The sequence below is a fragment of the Cheilinus undulatus genome, linkage group 4, assembly GCF_018320785.1.
Source record: "Cheilinus undulatus linkage group 4, ASM1832078v1, whole genome shotgun sequence".
NCBI lineage: Eukaryota > Metazoa > Chordata > Actinopteri > Labriformes > Labridae > Cheilinus > Cheilinus undulatus.
This window is the reverse complement of record NC_054868.1, coordinates 37,634,350-37,654,062: the sequence shown is the minus strand read 5'-3', so window position 1 is coordinate 37,654,062 and position 19,713 is coordinate 37,634,350. Positions and strand designations below refer to the sequence as shown.

The 19,713-nt window shown below is 41.9% G+C and overlaps 1 protein-coding gene across 5 annotated transcripts in view; it reads right to left on the bottom strand.

The window, feature by feature from the left end:
* The window catches only part of sh3gl2a (SH3 domain containing GRB2 like 2a, endophilin A1), a 63,199-nt gene extending 47,471 nt beyond the window's left edge, over positions 1-15,728 (bottom strand). For all 5 annotated transcript variants that reach the window (XM_041784050.1, XM_041784051.1, XM_041784052.1 and 2 more), the window contains exon 1: positions 15,542-15,728. In XM_041784050.1, the coding sequence (XP_041639984.1) occupies positions 15,542-15,586 (45 nt within the window). In that variant the 5' untranslated portion in view covers positions 15,587-15,728. The remainder of the gene's footprint in view (positions 1-15,541) is intronic.
* Positions 15,729-19,713: the final 3,985 nt, after the last annotated feature.

Below are 19,713 nucleotides of genomic sequence, written 5' to 3'. Positions count from 1 at the left end.
TGAGATTGACAGGCGGACTGCTGCAGCATCACCAGTGCTGCAGGCAGACTGTTGTGGTAAAGAGGGAGCTGAGCTGGAAGGCAAAGCTTTCAATTTACTGGTTGATCTATGTTCCAACCCTCACTTATGGCCATGAACTCTGGGTAATGATCGAAAGAATGAGATCACAGATACAAGTGACCGAAATGAGATCCCTTAGGAGGGTGTCTGGGCTCAGCCTTAGAGATAGGGCGAGGAACTCAAGCAACCGGAGAGATCTCAAAGTAGAGCTGCTGCTGCTTCGCATCCAAAGAAGTCAGTTGAGGTGGTTCGGGCATCTGATCAGGATGAGGATGCCTCCTGGTCGCCTCCCTGTGGAAGTCTTCCAGGCATGCCCAACTGGGAGGACACCCCGGGGCAGAACCAGAACTCACTGGAGGAATGTATCCCATCTGGTCTTGGAACACCTCAGAATTCCTCAGGAGATTCCAAGGCACAACCTGACCTCAGATAAGTGGAAGAAGATGGATGGAATATTTCAGAGCTTTAAAGCCAATTACCAAAAGATACACCAACCAGGTCATCTACTCTGTAAAAAACTTTTATGGGGAAAGACCCAAGGACTCCCATTAAACTATCCCAGCCACTCTTTTTTCCACACTACTGATGCCCATGGGCCCAGAGTCTGCACATGCAAGCTCCAGATAGTAAAAATGCTGTTGCTAGCCCATGGCCCCTAAATCCCCCCCCCCTGCAAACAAACCAATTATCCCTTGTGCCAACATTACACAAGAAAAATAACTTTAGAATAATGTAAAGACAGAGACTAGTCTGGAAAGAGATTAGAGGATGAGGGATGCAGAGCTGGGGTTATGTGCTCTGACTGGGGTTAGCATTAAGGCTAGCATTGCTCTACCTCCCCCTACTCCCTCAGGTTCATGCATTGATGAACATAGGTGTTTCATCATTTTGTTTTTATGCAGATAAACTTCTCCTGGGACATTCCTACCTTTCTTAATCCCCGTTTTTATCCGACTCCACACAAATTATGGACAATGATCCACTCTGGATTATTTATTTATTTATTTAGGCTCTACGCAGCAAACAGCTCATATGGCTGCAAACACAAACACCTACACGCGAGTATACTGAAGCCCATCTACCTCTGCTTTCTAATTAAAAACCATCTTTTATTTGCTTTTAATTGAAGCTGTCTAATCCTCAGCTCAGAGTGTGGGTGGTGTTTGTCATATGAAGTCTGAACGGCAGGAAAATAACTTTGTTTACCAACAAGCCCGTGGGCTCTTTTCACAAGTCCAGCAGATGATGACGAAGCCTGTTTACACAAAGCAGCAGCGTGATTAAATTACTCATTAGCACTGTAAGCAACAAACGTTACAGCGTTTACAACATACTTTATGACCACATGACTTATCTGGTAATATATGATAACACTCAAGTGACTCATGAATGTTATCATGGGAAAGAAACAAAAAGATTTATTTTAAAATAATCAATCCGCATCAAAATATTCAATCAAAAATACTATCTGGATACCAAAAATCCAGGAGGAGGGAGTTAAAAATCACATGGTGCATTCGCTGGTTTGATGGGGCACATGTGGCACGTTTCACAGATTATCTCTGCAGCGCTCAGATTCTGAGTCACACACAGCTTCAATATGATGCAAAGTCACTGTGCTCTGATTAATCTGACTATAATCCCTAACAAACCAGTCAGTCTATGCTCTGCAGTCGGTGGGAGTACAATGCGTGCATGTGAGTGCATATGGCAACAGAGAGCAGCGTGCACACGGCTGCATGGCTTTTTTAGGATGCATACAAGCTCGCTCCCTAACAAAAAACGATATAAACTCCTTCTGAAAGCTGCAGGGCTCAAACTTTAAATACAATAAATCTCATTCTGATTGCTCCCTCCCTCATTACTGTCCCTTCATCAGCTAAATGAGGCTCAGACTGAGGACATGAAGCTGCAGCTGCCTGAGAGCAAAGTCTCCTCTCCTCTTTTTGTGCCTGACATCCTCCTCCTCTCTCCACCACTTCCTCCTCTCATCTCTTCCTGCTCTCTGTTACACTTTATCCCCTTTTACTTTCATCTTTTCTTCAGCTGCTGTCCTTTTCCTGCCCAAATGTCCTCTTTACTTTTATACCCATAATAGTTTGCCATGACGTAACAATACAGTACTGTGCAGAACTTTAAGGCATGTTTAGGCCAAAAATTGAGGCTAATGTTGTGCCCCACATCTATGCCTGTGGAGGATTGACACAACCCTGGTAATACTCTGGATGTCCTTACATATCGCCAGGGGAGGAGGGAAAATAATCTGTTTGAAATATAACAAAGTCCACACCTTTAGGGTGAAGTATGGGGTGCAAGTGGTGAGTAAGCAAAGTCCAGAGCAGGTAGCAGGGTTGCCAAAAGCCCCTTGCTGTGCTGCGGATGTCCCAAGGGTGTGAAAACCACTGTATGTCTCTGGACTAACCAGGGGTGAAAAGGCCCAGACAAAATAGATGCTGTCGAGCTTGACCTTAGCTGCCAAGTGACATATGTGTGTGTTGACATTTGTCAAGCTTGACTCTCCCCCTCTAGCCTCCAGATGTGACATTGGGTGCTGTAATGAATCCTTAGCACCCTATATGCCCTACAGTTTGTCAATACTACATCTCTGTCTCTCCTCTGATAAAATGTGACTTACGAAGTAGAACTACTTCATGACCTCTGCCAAGACATTCACTGTTGAGCAGATGCACCACACATGACCAGCTATACTTTCACAATTTCTCTGAGGATGTCAAAATGTCCATGTCTTATAATTGCTCTTACATTTTCTTATCTTTTCTCTTATTTGCTGTATGTTTTGATTTATGCAGACCTGTGTAATATGGGTAATATGTAACATATATTGTTGTGATTTTCTGGGTTGCACTGGGATGTGCTTTTCTGTTTCCATGTGGATTGTGTTTCTCTCTGTCGCTATTTATTGATTTTACTGTGTAGGCAGGAAAACGTGTGTAGAACTTTGAGTCTTGCATGAATTTCCCAATGGGGACAATGAAGTGTATTATATCATATCATATCCGTAGGCAGTTTTACCATTAGGCAAAGGTAGGCAGTTGCCTGGGGCCTTTTGCTCACAGCCATCTCATATAGTCTCTATAGGTGCGCTTCAAATGTGAGGTATAGGTTTAAAATATGTTTTAATCAATAAGATGCTTGGTTGTAATGTAAAAAAAGAGGCCAAGAGTGAATAATATAGCATACACAATAGGGTTGGTTCACCAAAAAAGTCTCAGTAACATGCATATTATAATTAGGTAGATTCCTACAGTATAAAAAATAGGGTTAGTATTTAATATTTAATCAAATTGTTTACATTATACTAAGAAATAAAGTGAGCAAGATCATGTTATTATAGTGGGAACATTTTATCTACATTTTAACAGTAGCCTTTCAAACACAATTAAACTTTATAAACTGCACAAAAACATTGGGTATGTGCTGCAAGGTGGGCATGCGTCATTGCTGTTCTTTTCCTCATGCTGTTGTTGGATTAATTGGCATGACAGCAGTCATGGTGTGCCTTGGATCCTTTAAACTCAGCACTTGGGTGTTTTTGTTAGGGTTAAGGATTTTTTACCAAATTTTCTAGCGCTTTTGGACTAAAACTCAGAGGAAACTGTGTTTGAATGTGTTCTGATATGCAGTTACGACTGCTAAGATATTCTTACATATGTATTTGTATTATTGTCGCTTTTGTGGTTATGCACTTTTGCACCATGAGTGAAGTTAGCCACCCAGGTGGTGAGCTTCTGCCTGAAAGTGGGTGTGACAAACAAATTACAAGTGTGTCAAACTAAGTCAAAGTTTGCATCTCTATCTTCCTTACAGTGAACCTGTCAAGGGCATTGATTGCCTGGTTTTAGTTAAAAAGGTGTACAAAATGTGTTGTAAAGCCAATAATTGAAACGTGCATCATGAGCTATCCCTCATGCACACAAAAAGTAAATATTACTCATTTTTATTAAGTAATAAGTTGTAAAATATGATCAGAAATTTTAAGCACAAATGTGGCCAGTTTATTCAGGCATATTGTATTTGCCATTTACTCTAAATATTAGGTTAAAATGAAGTCAACTTTTTTGAGTAGATGCCATAGGCTTTTTATGCTGAATAAGATATATTTAAACAACGATTGGGTGGATTACTGTGCTAAAATGCACAAAAATGTATGATTTGTGCCACAACAACAGATATTGTTCCCACTGTAAACATATATTTTTATTTGGGAAGTTACACCTTGCCTAAAGACATATTACAATCTGTATGGTGAGCCTAAGTTATGATGGTCCACTAATGGTGAGCCTAAGTTATGATGGTCCACTAAGAGGGGATGAGTTAGTACTGTTAGGCATTTATATTTCTGATTTGGGCGTGTCCTTTAGTTCACTGGATTTCTCTCCTGAAAAGAGATACCTTAAAATTTTATTCGCATCTATGAATGCTTTTAGCTAAATTGGGAAGGGCCTCATATTGGTCTTTGTGTACTGTGACATGAATAGGAATAATGTTATGACCTGAATGTCCCTGAAGAAGAAGAGTGTTTATTGTAGTCTTATCAGTACTTACAGGTATTTCTATTCTTGGCAGTATATTGGCTCTTTATGTGCAACAATGATGACACGGACTGAAATTATCATCTAAACAAGTGCCCAGTGAGGTCATTTTATAGTTTTTTAAATCATACTAAAGGTCAGTGCTTTACTATGAGCAAAAATGAAAATAGAGGTAAAACAAAGCCTTATTCTCTCCATTCTTTTGGTTTGATAAGACAAACCTTAAACCTTTTTTTCCGTAACAGGTCCTGAGAATTCCCCTCTTCCAGCCCAGAGTCATCAGCAGCCTCTCCTGCAGTGTTTGATGCCCAGAATATATAATACAGAGGTCCTGAATAAAACATCAAGCATGGCCTGAATACTGATGCTGGATGAGAAATACGGGAGGGGAAAACACATGAGAGAAAAGCCACAGACAGACAGAGACACAGCAGCTCTCCTTCTGTACACAAACCAAAACCAAAAAAATTCCACTAACAAAATGCCAATGTTTCCAATCGTTCACATGTCTCTTTTTCCACAGCATTTTCAATTCACATTTCCTCTGCATGAGGACGCTTAATGAGTTTACCTCGCCAGTGTTCTTATTCAAAATGTGCCAACAGGCTGAGCTAAGAATAGGATGGTTACAGGCCGGGTCCGTCTGTCATTAACCTCCACAACAGAGCTGACATCACAACAAGCTTCACTCTGCTGCTTTTTTTCTGTTGAAAAAAAAGGTCACTTGTGTCTGCATGTGCACCAAAAAGTCAACCAGCGGACAGGTCATTCAAAGTTAAAGCTAGATTACAGCCACTTTGTTTCATACTTCTTGTGGACTGATGGGATTTGCTGAGATTTATGGCATGTAAGTCCTATGATGTTTGATTTGATACGATTCATGGGAAGCTGCAGGAGTATTAAAGGCAGAGGTCTTTTTGATTTGGTTTTTGGATTTATAAAATAAGATCTGTGGTGGTATTGGCAGTAAGGAGCATGCACACTTAAATGGAATACAGCCGACTGTTGTCACCAGGATGCAACCCAGGATTCACAGCTTTCAGTTACATGACTGCATAGAGGCATGGAGGGTGGAAAGAAAAGCTTACAGCAGCGGCAGTAACCATTGAACCCTACATGACGTTGCGGCATCACTCATTTTATCTTCCATATCTTTAAAACAACACACGCTTACATCATCTGACAACCGCAGAAAAACAGACATTAATTTAGACTGGAAGATTTCATCATGTTGACCCTTGTGCAGCACAAGGACACTATTTAAATCACTAAAACCAGAAAATGCAGAGCTTTGGTGATGTTTACATACCAGAGGATCTGCAGTAGAGGAGAGCCCTTCCTCTCACGCAGCCTCTGGAATGAACGCTGCGACATTTAAGACAGTTTTATGCTTTTTTGATGATTTTGGGTCAATAATTGTGCAATATGGGCAGTGAAAGGCAAGAAGTTCTTCATAACCAAAGCAGGTGAGTGCTAATCAGCTAAATCTAATTTTAGCAGCCTCAGATGCAATGCTTCGCGCTCCCCCTGAGATCTTTGGTGCCCTCCCCAGGGGTCCCGGACCCCAGGTTGGGAACCAATGCCCTAGGCCATTCTTACTTTCCACATCCATCTCTTACTCTGCCCTTAAGGTGTGGACTTTATTTTATCAGCAGATTAGTTTCCCATGCCTCTGGTAATATGCAAAGACATCCCAAGCACAACGAGGGGTTTGTGTCAATCCTCCTTCCTGTCTGATGGTGCCCTCAGGTGGGCTTACTCACCACATCTACGCCTTACTTCAGCCTCAAATTTTGGCGCAAACATGCCCAAAAATTCTGCACAGTACTTAACATAAAAGCCAAATTATGCATAGGATGCTGGGAGAAAGATGAAAATAAACTGTACTTATGCGAGAGATGAGTTCATTTACATGAAAAAGTTTAAATTTTTAAGTATCTAAAAGCTAGTTCCCCTGTCTGTTAAAGAAACCAGGGCCATTCTATCTATTGGCTGGGCCTAGAAAAACATGTCCTGTTACTATAAAACACACAAGTATTGCTAATCCTATTTTAATGTACAAAAACACCATTTATCATTGTAATAATCTCAACAGGATTTATGTAGTGCCAGGGAAATTTATAAGAAAGAATCTGAGCAGAGGCAATTGAGATTGTTAGACCAACACTGGTAAAGAAAAACATTAAATTATAGATTTACAGTATACAGCTAATGACAGCCCCTTTTGAAAGCCCATAGAGAGGAGCAGCCTGTAAAAGCTGGGATCAAATATATCAGAGAGAAATACTGTTTGCTTTAGACAAAGGACAGCGAGATTTTCCCCATTTAGCCATATAAGCACAGAATAGCGGAGGGGACACTCTGCTGCTGAAAATAAAATCTTTTTCAGCCAAGAGCCAATGACAAGCAAAAGAGGAATAATAAGATAGGAATAATGCTGATAAAAGAACAGGAGGTTTAATGCTGCAGGTAGAGCTGGATGTGATCCAGTGCAGTATCACTTCTGCTGCAGTGCTGATCCACACCAGGCCAGAACTGGATGCACTGGGTCAGCTGGTCCAAGTGCATTCACTTCACAAGTAATCATTTAAAAAAGGAGCCTTTGTCCTCTGATTCCTCTGACTTGTGGGCAAATAGCAGACATGTCAACCCACATCTTTGCTTGATACTCAGCCTGGTAGCCCTTAGAAGTACTGTATGTCCCCATTGGGCAATTCTGCACTTAAATTTAAAACTAATGCCAGGTTTGAGCGCTGAAGCCGGAGGTGTTGCTCAGCATACAGGATGTAGTGCGGCAGAGAGGAGGGCGGGGAGGTCAGGGATAAGTGATGAAAGTGATAGTTCAGCCTCATCCTGATTTAGAGTGACTAAATTCAACTGGTAGTCATTTCTCCAGAAGTCTGCAGGACAGTAAATCCCTGTGGATCGCCTGTTCTCCTCGCTCTCTCCTGTTTGATTTGGCACACTCCCTCCTCTTCATCAGTATCTCTTGGCTGAATTCTCCTTTTATCTCTGTGCCATCCCTACCTGCTCAAGGCTGATTACCATCCCTTCTTCTCCCCCTTATCCTGTCTTCTCTTATCTTGCTTTGCTTGCCCCATTCTCTTTGTCCCTCCCGACCCATCTGTTATCTCCCAGCTGGATCTGTTTTACGCTGCACTGCAGTGGACCCAGCAAGGATCCAGGCTGCATGAGTCACCCACTCACAATCTGCTGCCCTGAAGCCCCTGCAGGCGTCAGCCACATCCACAGACCCCTCTGCCGCCCACGGGGATGCACAGAAATGTACAGAAATGCACGCTCACATGCACGCTTGCACACTGAATGCCCTTTTCTCAAGAAAATACTCAGAAATGTCTGCTCACACTTACATAAAGGATTAAACCTAAATGGACCAAGAAAATGTCCCTAACACTTAAATATTTGCCTTTGAGCTAAAGGAGATGGTTTCCAGTTGACAAATCTTAATGCTCCACACATCACAATGAAGACAGGACATGTGTAATACTCATTTTAGTATTCAGCACACAGACTGGGAAACCTCCACTAGAACCACCACTGACTACTAAATAAAGGATTACTGCTCTCCATCCATTCTGAGAAACACACCAGCGCAACGTCTTAGCACTTTTCTGATTTACTACACCCACAAGAAGTCAAACATGCTCACACATGTTCCTACTGTACATGTGCAGGTATTTTTATCCCCTTAGAACATGTATGATATAACGGCTCATACTGCTTGTACAGCTGCTCCTCAGAGGGGTCACGGCTTTATTCACCAGCTCTCTCCCATGTCATGTTAAAACAGCAGAAAGGATCTTTTCCAACAAGGAAATGGTGATACCTCACTGGTTTTAACAGGCAACATTACATCACTCATTTTAGCTCCACTACATTGGCTTCCGATTAGTTTTGGAATTGATTTTAAGATTTTACTGATTAGATGCATTAAAGGGTCTGGCTCCAAGATACATGTCAGAGTTATTGATCCCATATCAGCCAGTCTGCAGCCTCAGATCCTCGGGTGGGGGCCTCCTGGTTGTTCCAAAGTCGAGACTTAAAAGGAACCCTGCATGATCAGACAGATTCATCTTATTGGATAGATATTTGTATCCCTCACATGTATATTGACAAAAAACCCTCACTAGATATCTGTATTCAAAGGTCACATATTTTACCCTTTTAAGACAAGTGTATATGGTCTCAGAGGTCCCTGAAACATGCCTGTGAAGTCTGTTGCTAAAAAAACACTCCAGTATTGGATTTTTGTATGTCTAAAAACCCCTTTTTCAGCCCTGCTCAGAACTAGCTGTTTCTGCGGCTTTAAACATTACTGACCTGTCTGACTCCGCCCCTGACCACACCCCTCTCAGGAAATGGATGTGGCACTCCTGATGTTACAATGTTACAGATGCTTTTATCGAAAGTTAAGGACCTGACTGGGGTTTGAACCATCAATGTCCCAGACAAAAGTCAGCAGAGCAACCTACTGAACTATTCAGCATCTCTGGCAGCTGAGAGGAAGATCAAGAGAGGAAGGCAGAACTTTGTTCCAAACGGGGCGGGCCAACCAAACCTGGGGGCGCTCTCACTCTCCACATGACATCATGAGGGGAAAATCTGAGAACGGCTTGTGCCAGCACACATTTTCTGTAAGGTGGAGAAGGTGGTGGTGGGGTCGGGGTGGATTTTTCTGGTACTTGAGGGAATTGTGGACAGGCCAGGGGCACATACTGTATTTTGTTAGAATAACCTGAAAAAGTGATTTTTGCATATGCCCCCTTTAAGTCTGAATGTATAATGAGGAAAGAATATCCAACTCGTGTTTTGCACTAAAAGTCTGATTGAAGTGGCTTATTTTAAATCTGATTAACAGCAACAGGCTCTGCAACATTTACATGTCAGTGGTAAAGCAACCATTGACAAAATTACTCTCAAGTGCAGCAACATAAGAAAAGTTAAGCCTTACTCCCAAAGGACTTATACATGGCGTGGTAGCAGAAACAGCCAAACTTGTGAACAAACTTGTTATCCTTTCTTCTGACACTGACAAGAAGCAAAGAACCCTTTTTATCTGGAGAAACTGCAACTCAAGCACCCCAAGAGACATTTCTTTTCTTGTTTTCCTCCCTCTCTCCCGCTATGGCACACTTTCTCCAGCTTTTTTGGCATTGCCTTCTTCTCTCCTCTCTCCTGCAGTTTCTATTTAATGATCATATTTTTGCCTTCCTGCTTGCAGTGCACACTCACAAGACTGAAGTTAAATAAACTCTGCAGCCTTAAAATGAGTATCAACACTGGTAATTTAACTGAGATGCAATTAAAATATCACAAGGATATATTATGTAGCCCGTCTTTTTCCAACTGAATTGATATTACAGTCCCTACTCTCCCGAATAAAATGCCTCGCCACATTAGCATGTTCTCTCCCCTGCATGCACACAAGGTCAGCTGCAGACTCGCACACATGTACACGACTCTCTCCATGGGACCAGATCCATCATGAAAGTAGCATCTGCTATTGCCATGACTCATTTGACTCTGAGCTGGAGTTGACTCGTGACGTTTGAAGTGAGACACGGCCACATTAAAAAACATGTAACATGGGAACACTGTGTCTTTCCTTTAAATACCAACACGGAAAAATTTTAAATCAGATTTTTAAGGGAAGATTAGTTTTACAGGCTGTCCCAAGGCACACCAATCTTTTACAGCACACAGAAGCGCACCACTTTCCAACACCATCCAGGCTGAGATTGAGTAATGGATTGCTGGAAAAATAAATACATATTTTTTTCAAAGGCAATTTCCTGCTGGGTTTTTACCCTTCATGCTCCGTGCTTCCATTCTCTTTCGAATGGCCCTGGATATTTATGCACCACCTTGAGCCCTGATGTCCTTGAGTGAGAGAGAGAGAGAGAGACGTCAGAGAAAAGTGTAATTGTTGTGTGAAATAAATTACTCAGTGATGTATGTGAGAAGGTGAAACTGAGGCCGTGTGTAAATCACATAAAAAGCTCATGGATTCCTGCTTTTTTATGAGCCATTTACCCCTGCATAGTGCATGCAGTCTATAATAAGGAAATGCTGCAAGCCTCCATGCACAAGAATGAGGAGTTTCTGTCCCACAAAGCAGATGCCGAACATTTAACCTGAGATAAAAATGCACAGCTAATTAGCACTTAGCCATGCACAAGACTATATGGGCAATGCAGTAATTTAGAATGGGCAATCTGCTCCAGTCTTTGTATATTAAACCAGGTGGATGTGATTGCTGTTCCGTTTCTTTATATTGTGATTGTTTTTCAGCTCAGGTATTTGAAGAAGAATCATCCTCTGGAATCCTCACCATGAAACTATTAAAATAAACCTATCGACTCTGGGATATCTTCTCATTGTAGATAGGCAGATTTTCCCTAAACATATGTGCTTACAGCATAGACAGCAGAGTCACACACCAGCCAGCATGGCTGCTCTAAGCCAATATTGGATTTTTATAAAGTCCTGGATCAACTTTATAACCTTGACTTGCTGTGAGTTTAACACTGGGAAATGAAACTTAGCAGAAGTAGGCTAGATTTCAACGGTATCTGATTTGACAAAAATGTCAGAGTCACTCCCTAAACACATGTATTGACAGAGCCTCCTCACCACTGCTGCAGGAGGAGTTTCCAGAAGGTCAAGTAGAGGAATGTGCATCAATTCACTAGTATGCCTACCCTATGGAATCACATTTTTCTGGAATTTGTGTAAACTAGCTTAAAGTTTGGGCTTGTAGTAAACTCCACTCATGTAGATTAATTGTAAAATTAATTTGTCCGATTTTTCATCAGCTGTTTCTGGAGTGTCCTGATTTAATGCCACAATTATATAAAATTAGGAACCCTATTTGAGGGTTTTATCAATATCATCAGCTTCTCACTTGAAAGTAGGACCTGATGAGCTAGATCTGCTCCAATATTGGTATCGGGTCCGATATTTACATTACTTTCATAAATCAGAGATCCGACTAACAGCGCTAATCCATTTTACTAATCCAAATTTTGACGCTTCCACTGGGCCACTCAAGACACCACTCCTAGCTTAGCAGTGTACCTCATGAGAGACACCAGCTCAGTCTGAGTCCACTCATCATCATATTTCATACTTAATAGCAGTCTGATAACAACCCAAACATCACCTGTTTGTATCAGTGTGATTAATGTGAAGCACAGTAGTGAGGTAAAAGGTGTGCTCTCTCCTCTCTGTCTACATAATTATCAACATGAAGGAGTTTACTCTTTCATCCTGTCTGTAGCCTTAGTACGAGCTGCAGCGAATCGTATCACAACAGCTTAAACAACTGTTTAAAGGTGCTCCTTTTGTAAAGTCCATGACGTTTCAAGGAAGCGGGCTGCGGCGTTTAATGAGGTCAGAGAAGCCGCTATACAGACAGCAAGGCTGACTGTAAACATGGCGGTCACTGCTAAGTTAAATCACTGATAAACATGGTACTTCTGACAAATCCTTCACAACAAAAGGCCATAGTTCCTTTACTCTACATTTTTATTTCTTTTTCAGTGTTACATTGTTATTTTAAATATTAATTTTGCTGCAGTAGCCCTGTGGTGATTAGCTGCTATTTTTACAGTGTGGTGAAGTTTTAAATATTTAATTAACAATCATTACATTAGTCAAGGCTATCTGTTTTTTGTGAAGCCAGCACAAATTTTAATCTATTTATTGGTATAATAATAAGTTTTATGCATTTTAAAGTCTGTTTTGGTCTTTGAATAACACATACAATTTTAAGTTTACTAAAGCTTTGTGCATCCTTACATGTAATACTACCAAAACAATAAGAATATTCATTATGATTTTTAAAAAATATGGGATTTAATATCAGTGTTGGCACTGATTTACTGGAATCAGATCAAGACTGGAAATATGTGGATTGGCCCATCTAGTTTAGGATAAAAACTTTTTTAAGTCTAGGAATCTAATAATGTCAACATCTTCTGTTGTGTTTGACCATGATAACAGATCAGACTTTGTTCAGCAGGTGAGTTCATCTAATGCCTTCTTCTTTTAGTAATCTTATACGTTTCTGGCATATTACACAAGAATCTCATACAACATCAAGTTTGATGTGTGCAGACAACAACTTCATGAAATGCCGCTGAATCACAGGTACAACATATGCCGAAAGAGCCAGGACTTTAGAGCCAGGACTGAAAATATCGCCATGATTGGTCATCTTTTGTCTGGGACAACCTAAAGTCACATGGTGTTTACCAAGCTTAAAAAAAAAACCTCTTCTCTGAGGTAAAAAAGACGGCAGGATTAAAAAGAAAGCCTGATACTTGCAAATTGACAAAGGTGAATATTAAGTAGTCCATTAAAAATGGCACAACCTGAAACAATGACAAGACTGCAACACTTTATTAAGCATACAAGTACAATAAAAGCACTATAGCTTTATTTAGTACAGGAGGCTCGACAGTGAAGGCTGCAACAGAAGAGGCCTGAGAGTTGAGGTTTGAAGCCAGACCCCTGTCATTGCATACCAGTATTAAGTATCCAGAAAGTTATCATTGCTAGCTTTTAAAATACTATAGCTACAAGTACTTTATTTCCAGTCTGACTGGTAAAATAAACCAAATAGCTATGAATAGCATTAACTCTATATACAGTATATTTGCATTCAACATCTTATTTTGAAAGAAAATGAAAACTACCCAATATGTGAACAACAGTTTTAAACCTGATATCCATTCTAATGAATCATCTGATTTCCCTAAATCCCTGGTCCCATCCTTTAATCCTTTGTCCCCCTCCTCTGTATGTGTTGGGGTTTGGGTGCTGCTACAGTCTAGTTAAAGGATGTGTTTAAGTAGCCAGATTGCTGTGGGTCTGGGCCTGGATTACAGGGCTGTGGCACAGAGGGGTTGAGGGGAACCTTCTGCCACCGAGTCTGGAGAAGCACAGTGTGTATGTGTGTGTGTAATAGAGGGTTTGGGGGTTTGTAACACAGAGGAACAGACGGCAGGAGACTACAGAGCTGGCTAACTCCTGAGCCTCGAGCTGCCTGAATCACACTGGGAATAAAACTAAGTAATGAAGACAGCGCAGTGTAAGAATCTACAAATTCAAACGTAATCCCTGCATATTTACACACTCAGTCACACCTTTATATGGAAATGTAACTGTATGCTTATTTACAGATAGATATGCTCCTAGGCAGCATTGCCACACTCGCACAGATGTATTCCCCTTCAACGGGGGGACACAGAGCTCTGCTAATGAGTGACAATAGACTCATCACACAGAATTAACACAATCTGTGCAGCCATCAAATGCCTCGAGTGGGCTGCTGTCTCCTTCCAATCAGATCAGATGAGCCGCTGATTAAAACTGAGAAGTGTGTTAACAGCAGAACAGGCATGTTTGCAATTATTTTTTCTTTTAATTTGATCCTCAAACTAATGGCAGATGATGCACGAGAGCTGCCCTTCAAAGAAACTCAACCAGAGTATTCTGCTGTCTACGAAAGCCTTTTAAATGCCAGTTTGGCATTCACAATAGCAGAAATTTACTTAATATACGCAATATATCTCAGCTGTTACTGTCAATATTAACTCCTGTGCTCACATTCCAGGTCTAACATGCAATTAAGAGAGCTTAATATCTACACATCCTGACCTTCAAGACACACTATAATCAGTCAGGATTAACCCATCATCTCCTCCTTCCCCAGTTTCAATGGCTCATAAAGATGAGGAATGCTGCAGACTGGGAGCTGTAACCCAGGCCGTTTGGAGACTGGCTGAACTGGAGAACAAGGAGAACGCATGACTCAGTCAGGATCTGGGTGTCCCACTGTGCCAGGCCTGAGGCTCACTGTCACTGTGACTCACCCCAAGAAACGGACAACCTCCCTCACAGCCAGCACCGGAAATAAAAGTCACATATGACCCCGTGAGGTTACTGCAGGGGACAGATCTGTCCATCAAGATCTCATTTAAGACCTTTGGTGACCCGGGGCCACCTCTGCGTTGGCCTCCAGAGTGACTGATGGTTAAAAAACATCTCTAGGCTGAGCTTCTGGGTGTGAAATAACAAAGAAAGTGAAAAGGATGGGAGGGGTTGAGGAAGACTTTGAGTAACCTTGAACTGATCCTGCTCATCATGTAGGGCCCTTATCTTTAAACTAAAGATGATTCAGCATCATAGAGGGAGGAAGGCCATGATTTAATTCATCACTAGTGTCCCAATAGGCGATAAATGCGTTTAGAGGGCGCGGAGGTCATGGCGTGCCGCTGCTGGCAGGAGCGGATTTCCGCCAAGGCGCACTTAACGATTGCATAACATCTCGCGCGTCGGAGTTCCCGCTGTTATTGGCTGACAGAATCACTGATTTAAGCCACCATCCTTCATTCAAGACAACAACTTGCGCATAGTCAGAGCGCGTGGCTGCCATGAACGGCGGCGGCTCTGTTGGTTTCCTGAGCGGAATGTCATCTGAAGGGTACCGGGAGGATCTGACGTCCCCGGCATCACCAGCATCACTGTGAGCGCAGAGTGGAGCCGAGCAGAAACATGACATGAATAATTATCGTGTATCTCCCAGTCATGCACCAAATAATCACATTATAGTACAACTCAGGCTGCAGCGTGATACATGAGTAATACATGCTGGTGCAGTGCTGCAGCACGCCTGTCCCTACAGAGGAGCACATTTCAGCACCAGGACAGCGGTAAGGAGGTGATTCAGAGGTGAAAGATGGAGCTAAACTGCTTAACATTCATACATTTGATAATACACATACGGAGAAGCTTCAAGCGCAACAATGTACACCTTCTCGACACAAATTTCCACCGACAACGTGACCCTACAGCAGGTGGATCTGCTGGGATTTGCTGTGCGTAACGTCGCCTCATCTTACCTGAGTGGCTTTGTGGAATTGCTTCTTGAGCCCCGCTACAGACATGGTCGCTACACGGTGGTTTCTAGCAGTGGATGTAAATTGAAGCTGCAGGTGTGACAGAAAGAGTAGGAGGAAAAATCTCGTTGCTAGGTGTATCTATGTGGTGATGGTCGTACAGCCGTGGCTAACCCCTGTCTACGTTGGTCTTCAGCAGAGGGATCTCCTGAGAGAAAAGGGCTGACTAAAGCCGCGATCAGGCTATTGGATGTCACAGGCACATGTCTTAAACGGCGCTGACGTCGGAGCTAGCTCCTTTTAAAGCGGCCGCCTCCGCACCGAGAGCAAACCCGGTACTCTAAATGAGTCTGAGGTATTTTCTAATCTAAGCTTGTTTGGGGAAAGGACGAGAAGGAGATTTTAGGAAGGGCGAACTTGAACTGGGACTGTTTTTATTTGATAGAATGTGACATTAGGAGGAAATAACAGAAATCTAAAATAATACCTAAGCAATTCATCAACTTGAAAAACAGAAAGAAAGGATATGAACCTACAATTAGCATGTGGCTGTTCTCTAATGGAAGTCGCTGACTCCTTCAGCACCACGGACAGTGCCACTCACAGCAGAGACAGACGTCCCACTCCAAGTACAATCCGAGCTACCTTTTTTTCCCTGCAACTCTATCGGTCTATCATGGGACACTGGCGAAATCAGGAACAGAAACATTTATGACACCATATTTAAAACAGAAATGAAACGTAGCAGACTTTCGTTGCGAGGATATGCCTAAACATTTTACGAAGTGGGAGAAATACAGCTCAAACAAGAACTCTCTTTGTTGGGATTAACATGAGAATTCAGACGAATACTGGACATTCACCTTCAAGGTGAATTACATTATCAGTTTTAGCCCAGCTCTGATGCAGCCTGTATTAATTTCTCCAAGCACTTAAAGAATGGAGTCACTGACCCTTATTTGTTTTTTATTTAAACGAGAGGACATCAAACCTACTAAGCAGACTTTCTCCCTGCTTAAGTCATTTTTGGGAGCCAGAAAATTCTCGGTAAAAAGCTGAAATTAAGTCATCTGCATGCTTTGACGCCTCCCACGCGCTTGTGCGTGACGGCATTTAAGATCATATTGGATGATAAGGAGAGAAACATGGCCGATTTCAAGCAAAATTAGAGATGAGTTTGTAAAGATTCACTCAGATGGCTCCACGCTTTAACATGGGATAAAAATCAGTTAAACAAGCGCGTAATTGTGGCACGCATAAGCTCTGAATGTGCCAACCCCCCCTTTTAACAACACGCTCAAACTCAATCCTGCTATCACGTTATTCTTTGGCTGATACGATTAAAAAAGCCTGCGAGTAATGGCTCCGAATTAAAGCTAAGAAGTCACCTGCACACATTAGTCAGCTCAGCGCCGTGGCAGCGCTTCGACGCCAGATGGCTGGTCGGATTGTGGTGAACTACTCGGGCAAACATTCAAAGATGAAGCCCATATGGCCACTAAAGCAGGAGTATAGAAAGATTTGAAGGGAAGGACAGTAAATGTGCTATCAAATCCTTAATGTGGCTTTGAAATCGGCAGTGAAACGCCAAAATAATCATAGACGGTATGTAACGCTTTCCTAAATGTCTCAATTTCATCTACAAGTTCTGTGAATTTTTACACCACATGTAAAAACCCTGTCGAAGCATTTAAAGTCAGCTCTTTTCTTCAGATCTGACAAATAATTAGATGCTAGGAGAAGAGATGCAAACACTATGTGTGTGCATAAGAATAAATGACTGTAATTAGATTGTGTAGAGTACATGTGTGGGAGGTGTTATTTGTCACCACTGGACCACAGAATGGGTGTAGATCCTTATGTTGTGCCATGACTATCAGACAATACACCTGCTGATGTCTTCATATGTAAACTTTGGAAATGCAAATAACCCTTGACACATCAATCCACATAGTACAAGATGTGCATGTGTACTCAATACTGACAGTTAAACACACATGGCACATCCCTTATGTAAATATGGCTATTAATTATACTATTAATTTGTTCTCAGAGTGCAAACTCCATCTCTGTCATCGCCACAGTCTGATTTATGAGTGAAATTATTTCTGCTTTTGTTGTATGTCTTTATCATCATTACCTTCTTTTGTACTCATGATGCCAAATTGAACCACAGCAGAGTCTTCAAAGAAGTGCAGGCTGAAAAAGATGGGAAAGATTTGCAATGTCAGTAACGCCATCTAGTGGAGAGGTTTATCACATACAGCTCTGGATCCAACGATAACACTACACCAAAACTTCACTGACTGTGAATCTCCACATGCACAGATGCCCTTCTATTCTAGTGTTGGTTACATTTCATCACAGGCATACTATATTAATGAGGAACTGGTTAGATGATTCTTTGAGAAGTCAGCAACAAAGCTGATGTAAAAGACTAGTGGGAGAGCATGCCAAGACACATGGAAGAGAAAAGAGCCCACCAACTTATCATTTCAACTCTTCTCAATGAGGAAAACAGTTTAAAGGGGACATGTTTTATCCTTTTAAGACAAGTTTATATTGGTCTCAGAGGTCCCCAAAACATGCCTGTGAAGTTCATTGCTGAAAAAACACTCTAGTATAGGAGTTTTGCATGTCTAAGAACCCCTCTGTTTCAGCCCTGCTCAGAACGAGCCGTTTCTGTGTCTGTTGCTTTAAATGTTAATGAGCTGTCTGACTCCGCCCCTGACCACACCCCTCTCAGGAAATGGATGTGGCACTCCTGATGTTACAATGTTACAGACACTATCCGAAGTTAAGGGCCTGACTGTGTCAAACCATTAATCTCCCAGATCAAAGTCACAGGGTAACCCACTGAGCTATCCAGCATCTCAGCTGGTAGCTGAGAGGAAGATCAGGAGATGAGGGTGGAACTTTCTTCCAAGCGTGGGGGGCCAACCAAGCCTGGGAGCGAGCGCTTGGGGAGTAAGCAGTTAAGGTTTCTCCTTTGGTCAAAAGGGCCAAAGGAGAAATTTTGAAAATGGGAAAATTGCTGTATGACGGGGGTGGTATGCCTGCATACTGGCTCTGTGCCTTTAAAAATGTTGTTTAATCACAATGCTTCGATCAGAATCTTCTTCAGGTCAAATGTATGGACAAAAGCATTTGGCTGCCTTACCATTACACCAACTGGGACTGTGATAACACTGTAGACAAATACACACACTTTGATAATGAGTACCCATCCCCTTTTTGCAGCTTTAACAGCCTCCACTCTACTTGGAAGGCTTTCCACAAGATTTTGGAGCGTTTCTGTGGGAATTTGAGCCCATTCATTCTGTAGAGCGTGTAGGAGGTCAGGAACTGATGTTAGATGAGAGGGCCTGGCTTGTAATCGCTATTCCACTTCATTCCAATGGGGTTGATGGGGTTGAGGTCAGAGCTCTGTGCAGGTCAGTCAAGTTCTTCCACACCAAACTCATCAAACCATGTTTTTATAGTCCTTGCTTTGTGCACAGGGGTAGTCATGTTGGAATAAAAAAGGGCCTTTGTGGCTGAGTTGCTGTTATTCCTAAACACACTTTCTTATAATATCACTTACAGTTGACTGTGGAATATCCAGCAGGGTTGAAATTTCAGAAACTGTCTTATTGCAAAGGTGGCATCCATCACAGTACCACACTTGAAGCCATGGAGCTCTTCAGAACGACCCACTTTGTCACAAATGTGGTCTTAATTTTTTCCCAGAGCAGAGGGATTTATCCAACATGAGCTCTGTCACAATCAGTGTGTGATTTGAATTAAATGTCCAAATGTAAATCTGAAAATGGACCATAAATAGAACTTTAACATGTCTTCTACAAACTAACAATGCAAAACTCTGTTTTCACAGAAGATTTACCCCAAAAGAGAGGGTTCATATCAAAATAATTCAGCACTTCAAGGATAAAAGTTCAAGAAACTGTGAAAATGATGTAATTTCAAACTCCATTTTAGGAAGTATCTATGAAATGTTAAAAATTCTGTCCTTAACAACTGTACTGATTGTTGTGCATGCACACAGCTAGCAGGTCAGAATCCGTGATGATTTGCTGCCATCTAGTGGTAAAAAAGGATGCAGCAGTGATAGTGTATTTCAGTCTAACAGAGTGAACCCTTCAATGCAGCTCTATGATTACAGCATGTAGTATTCC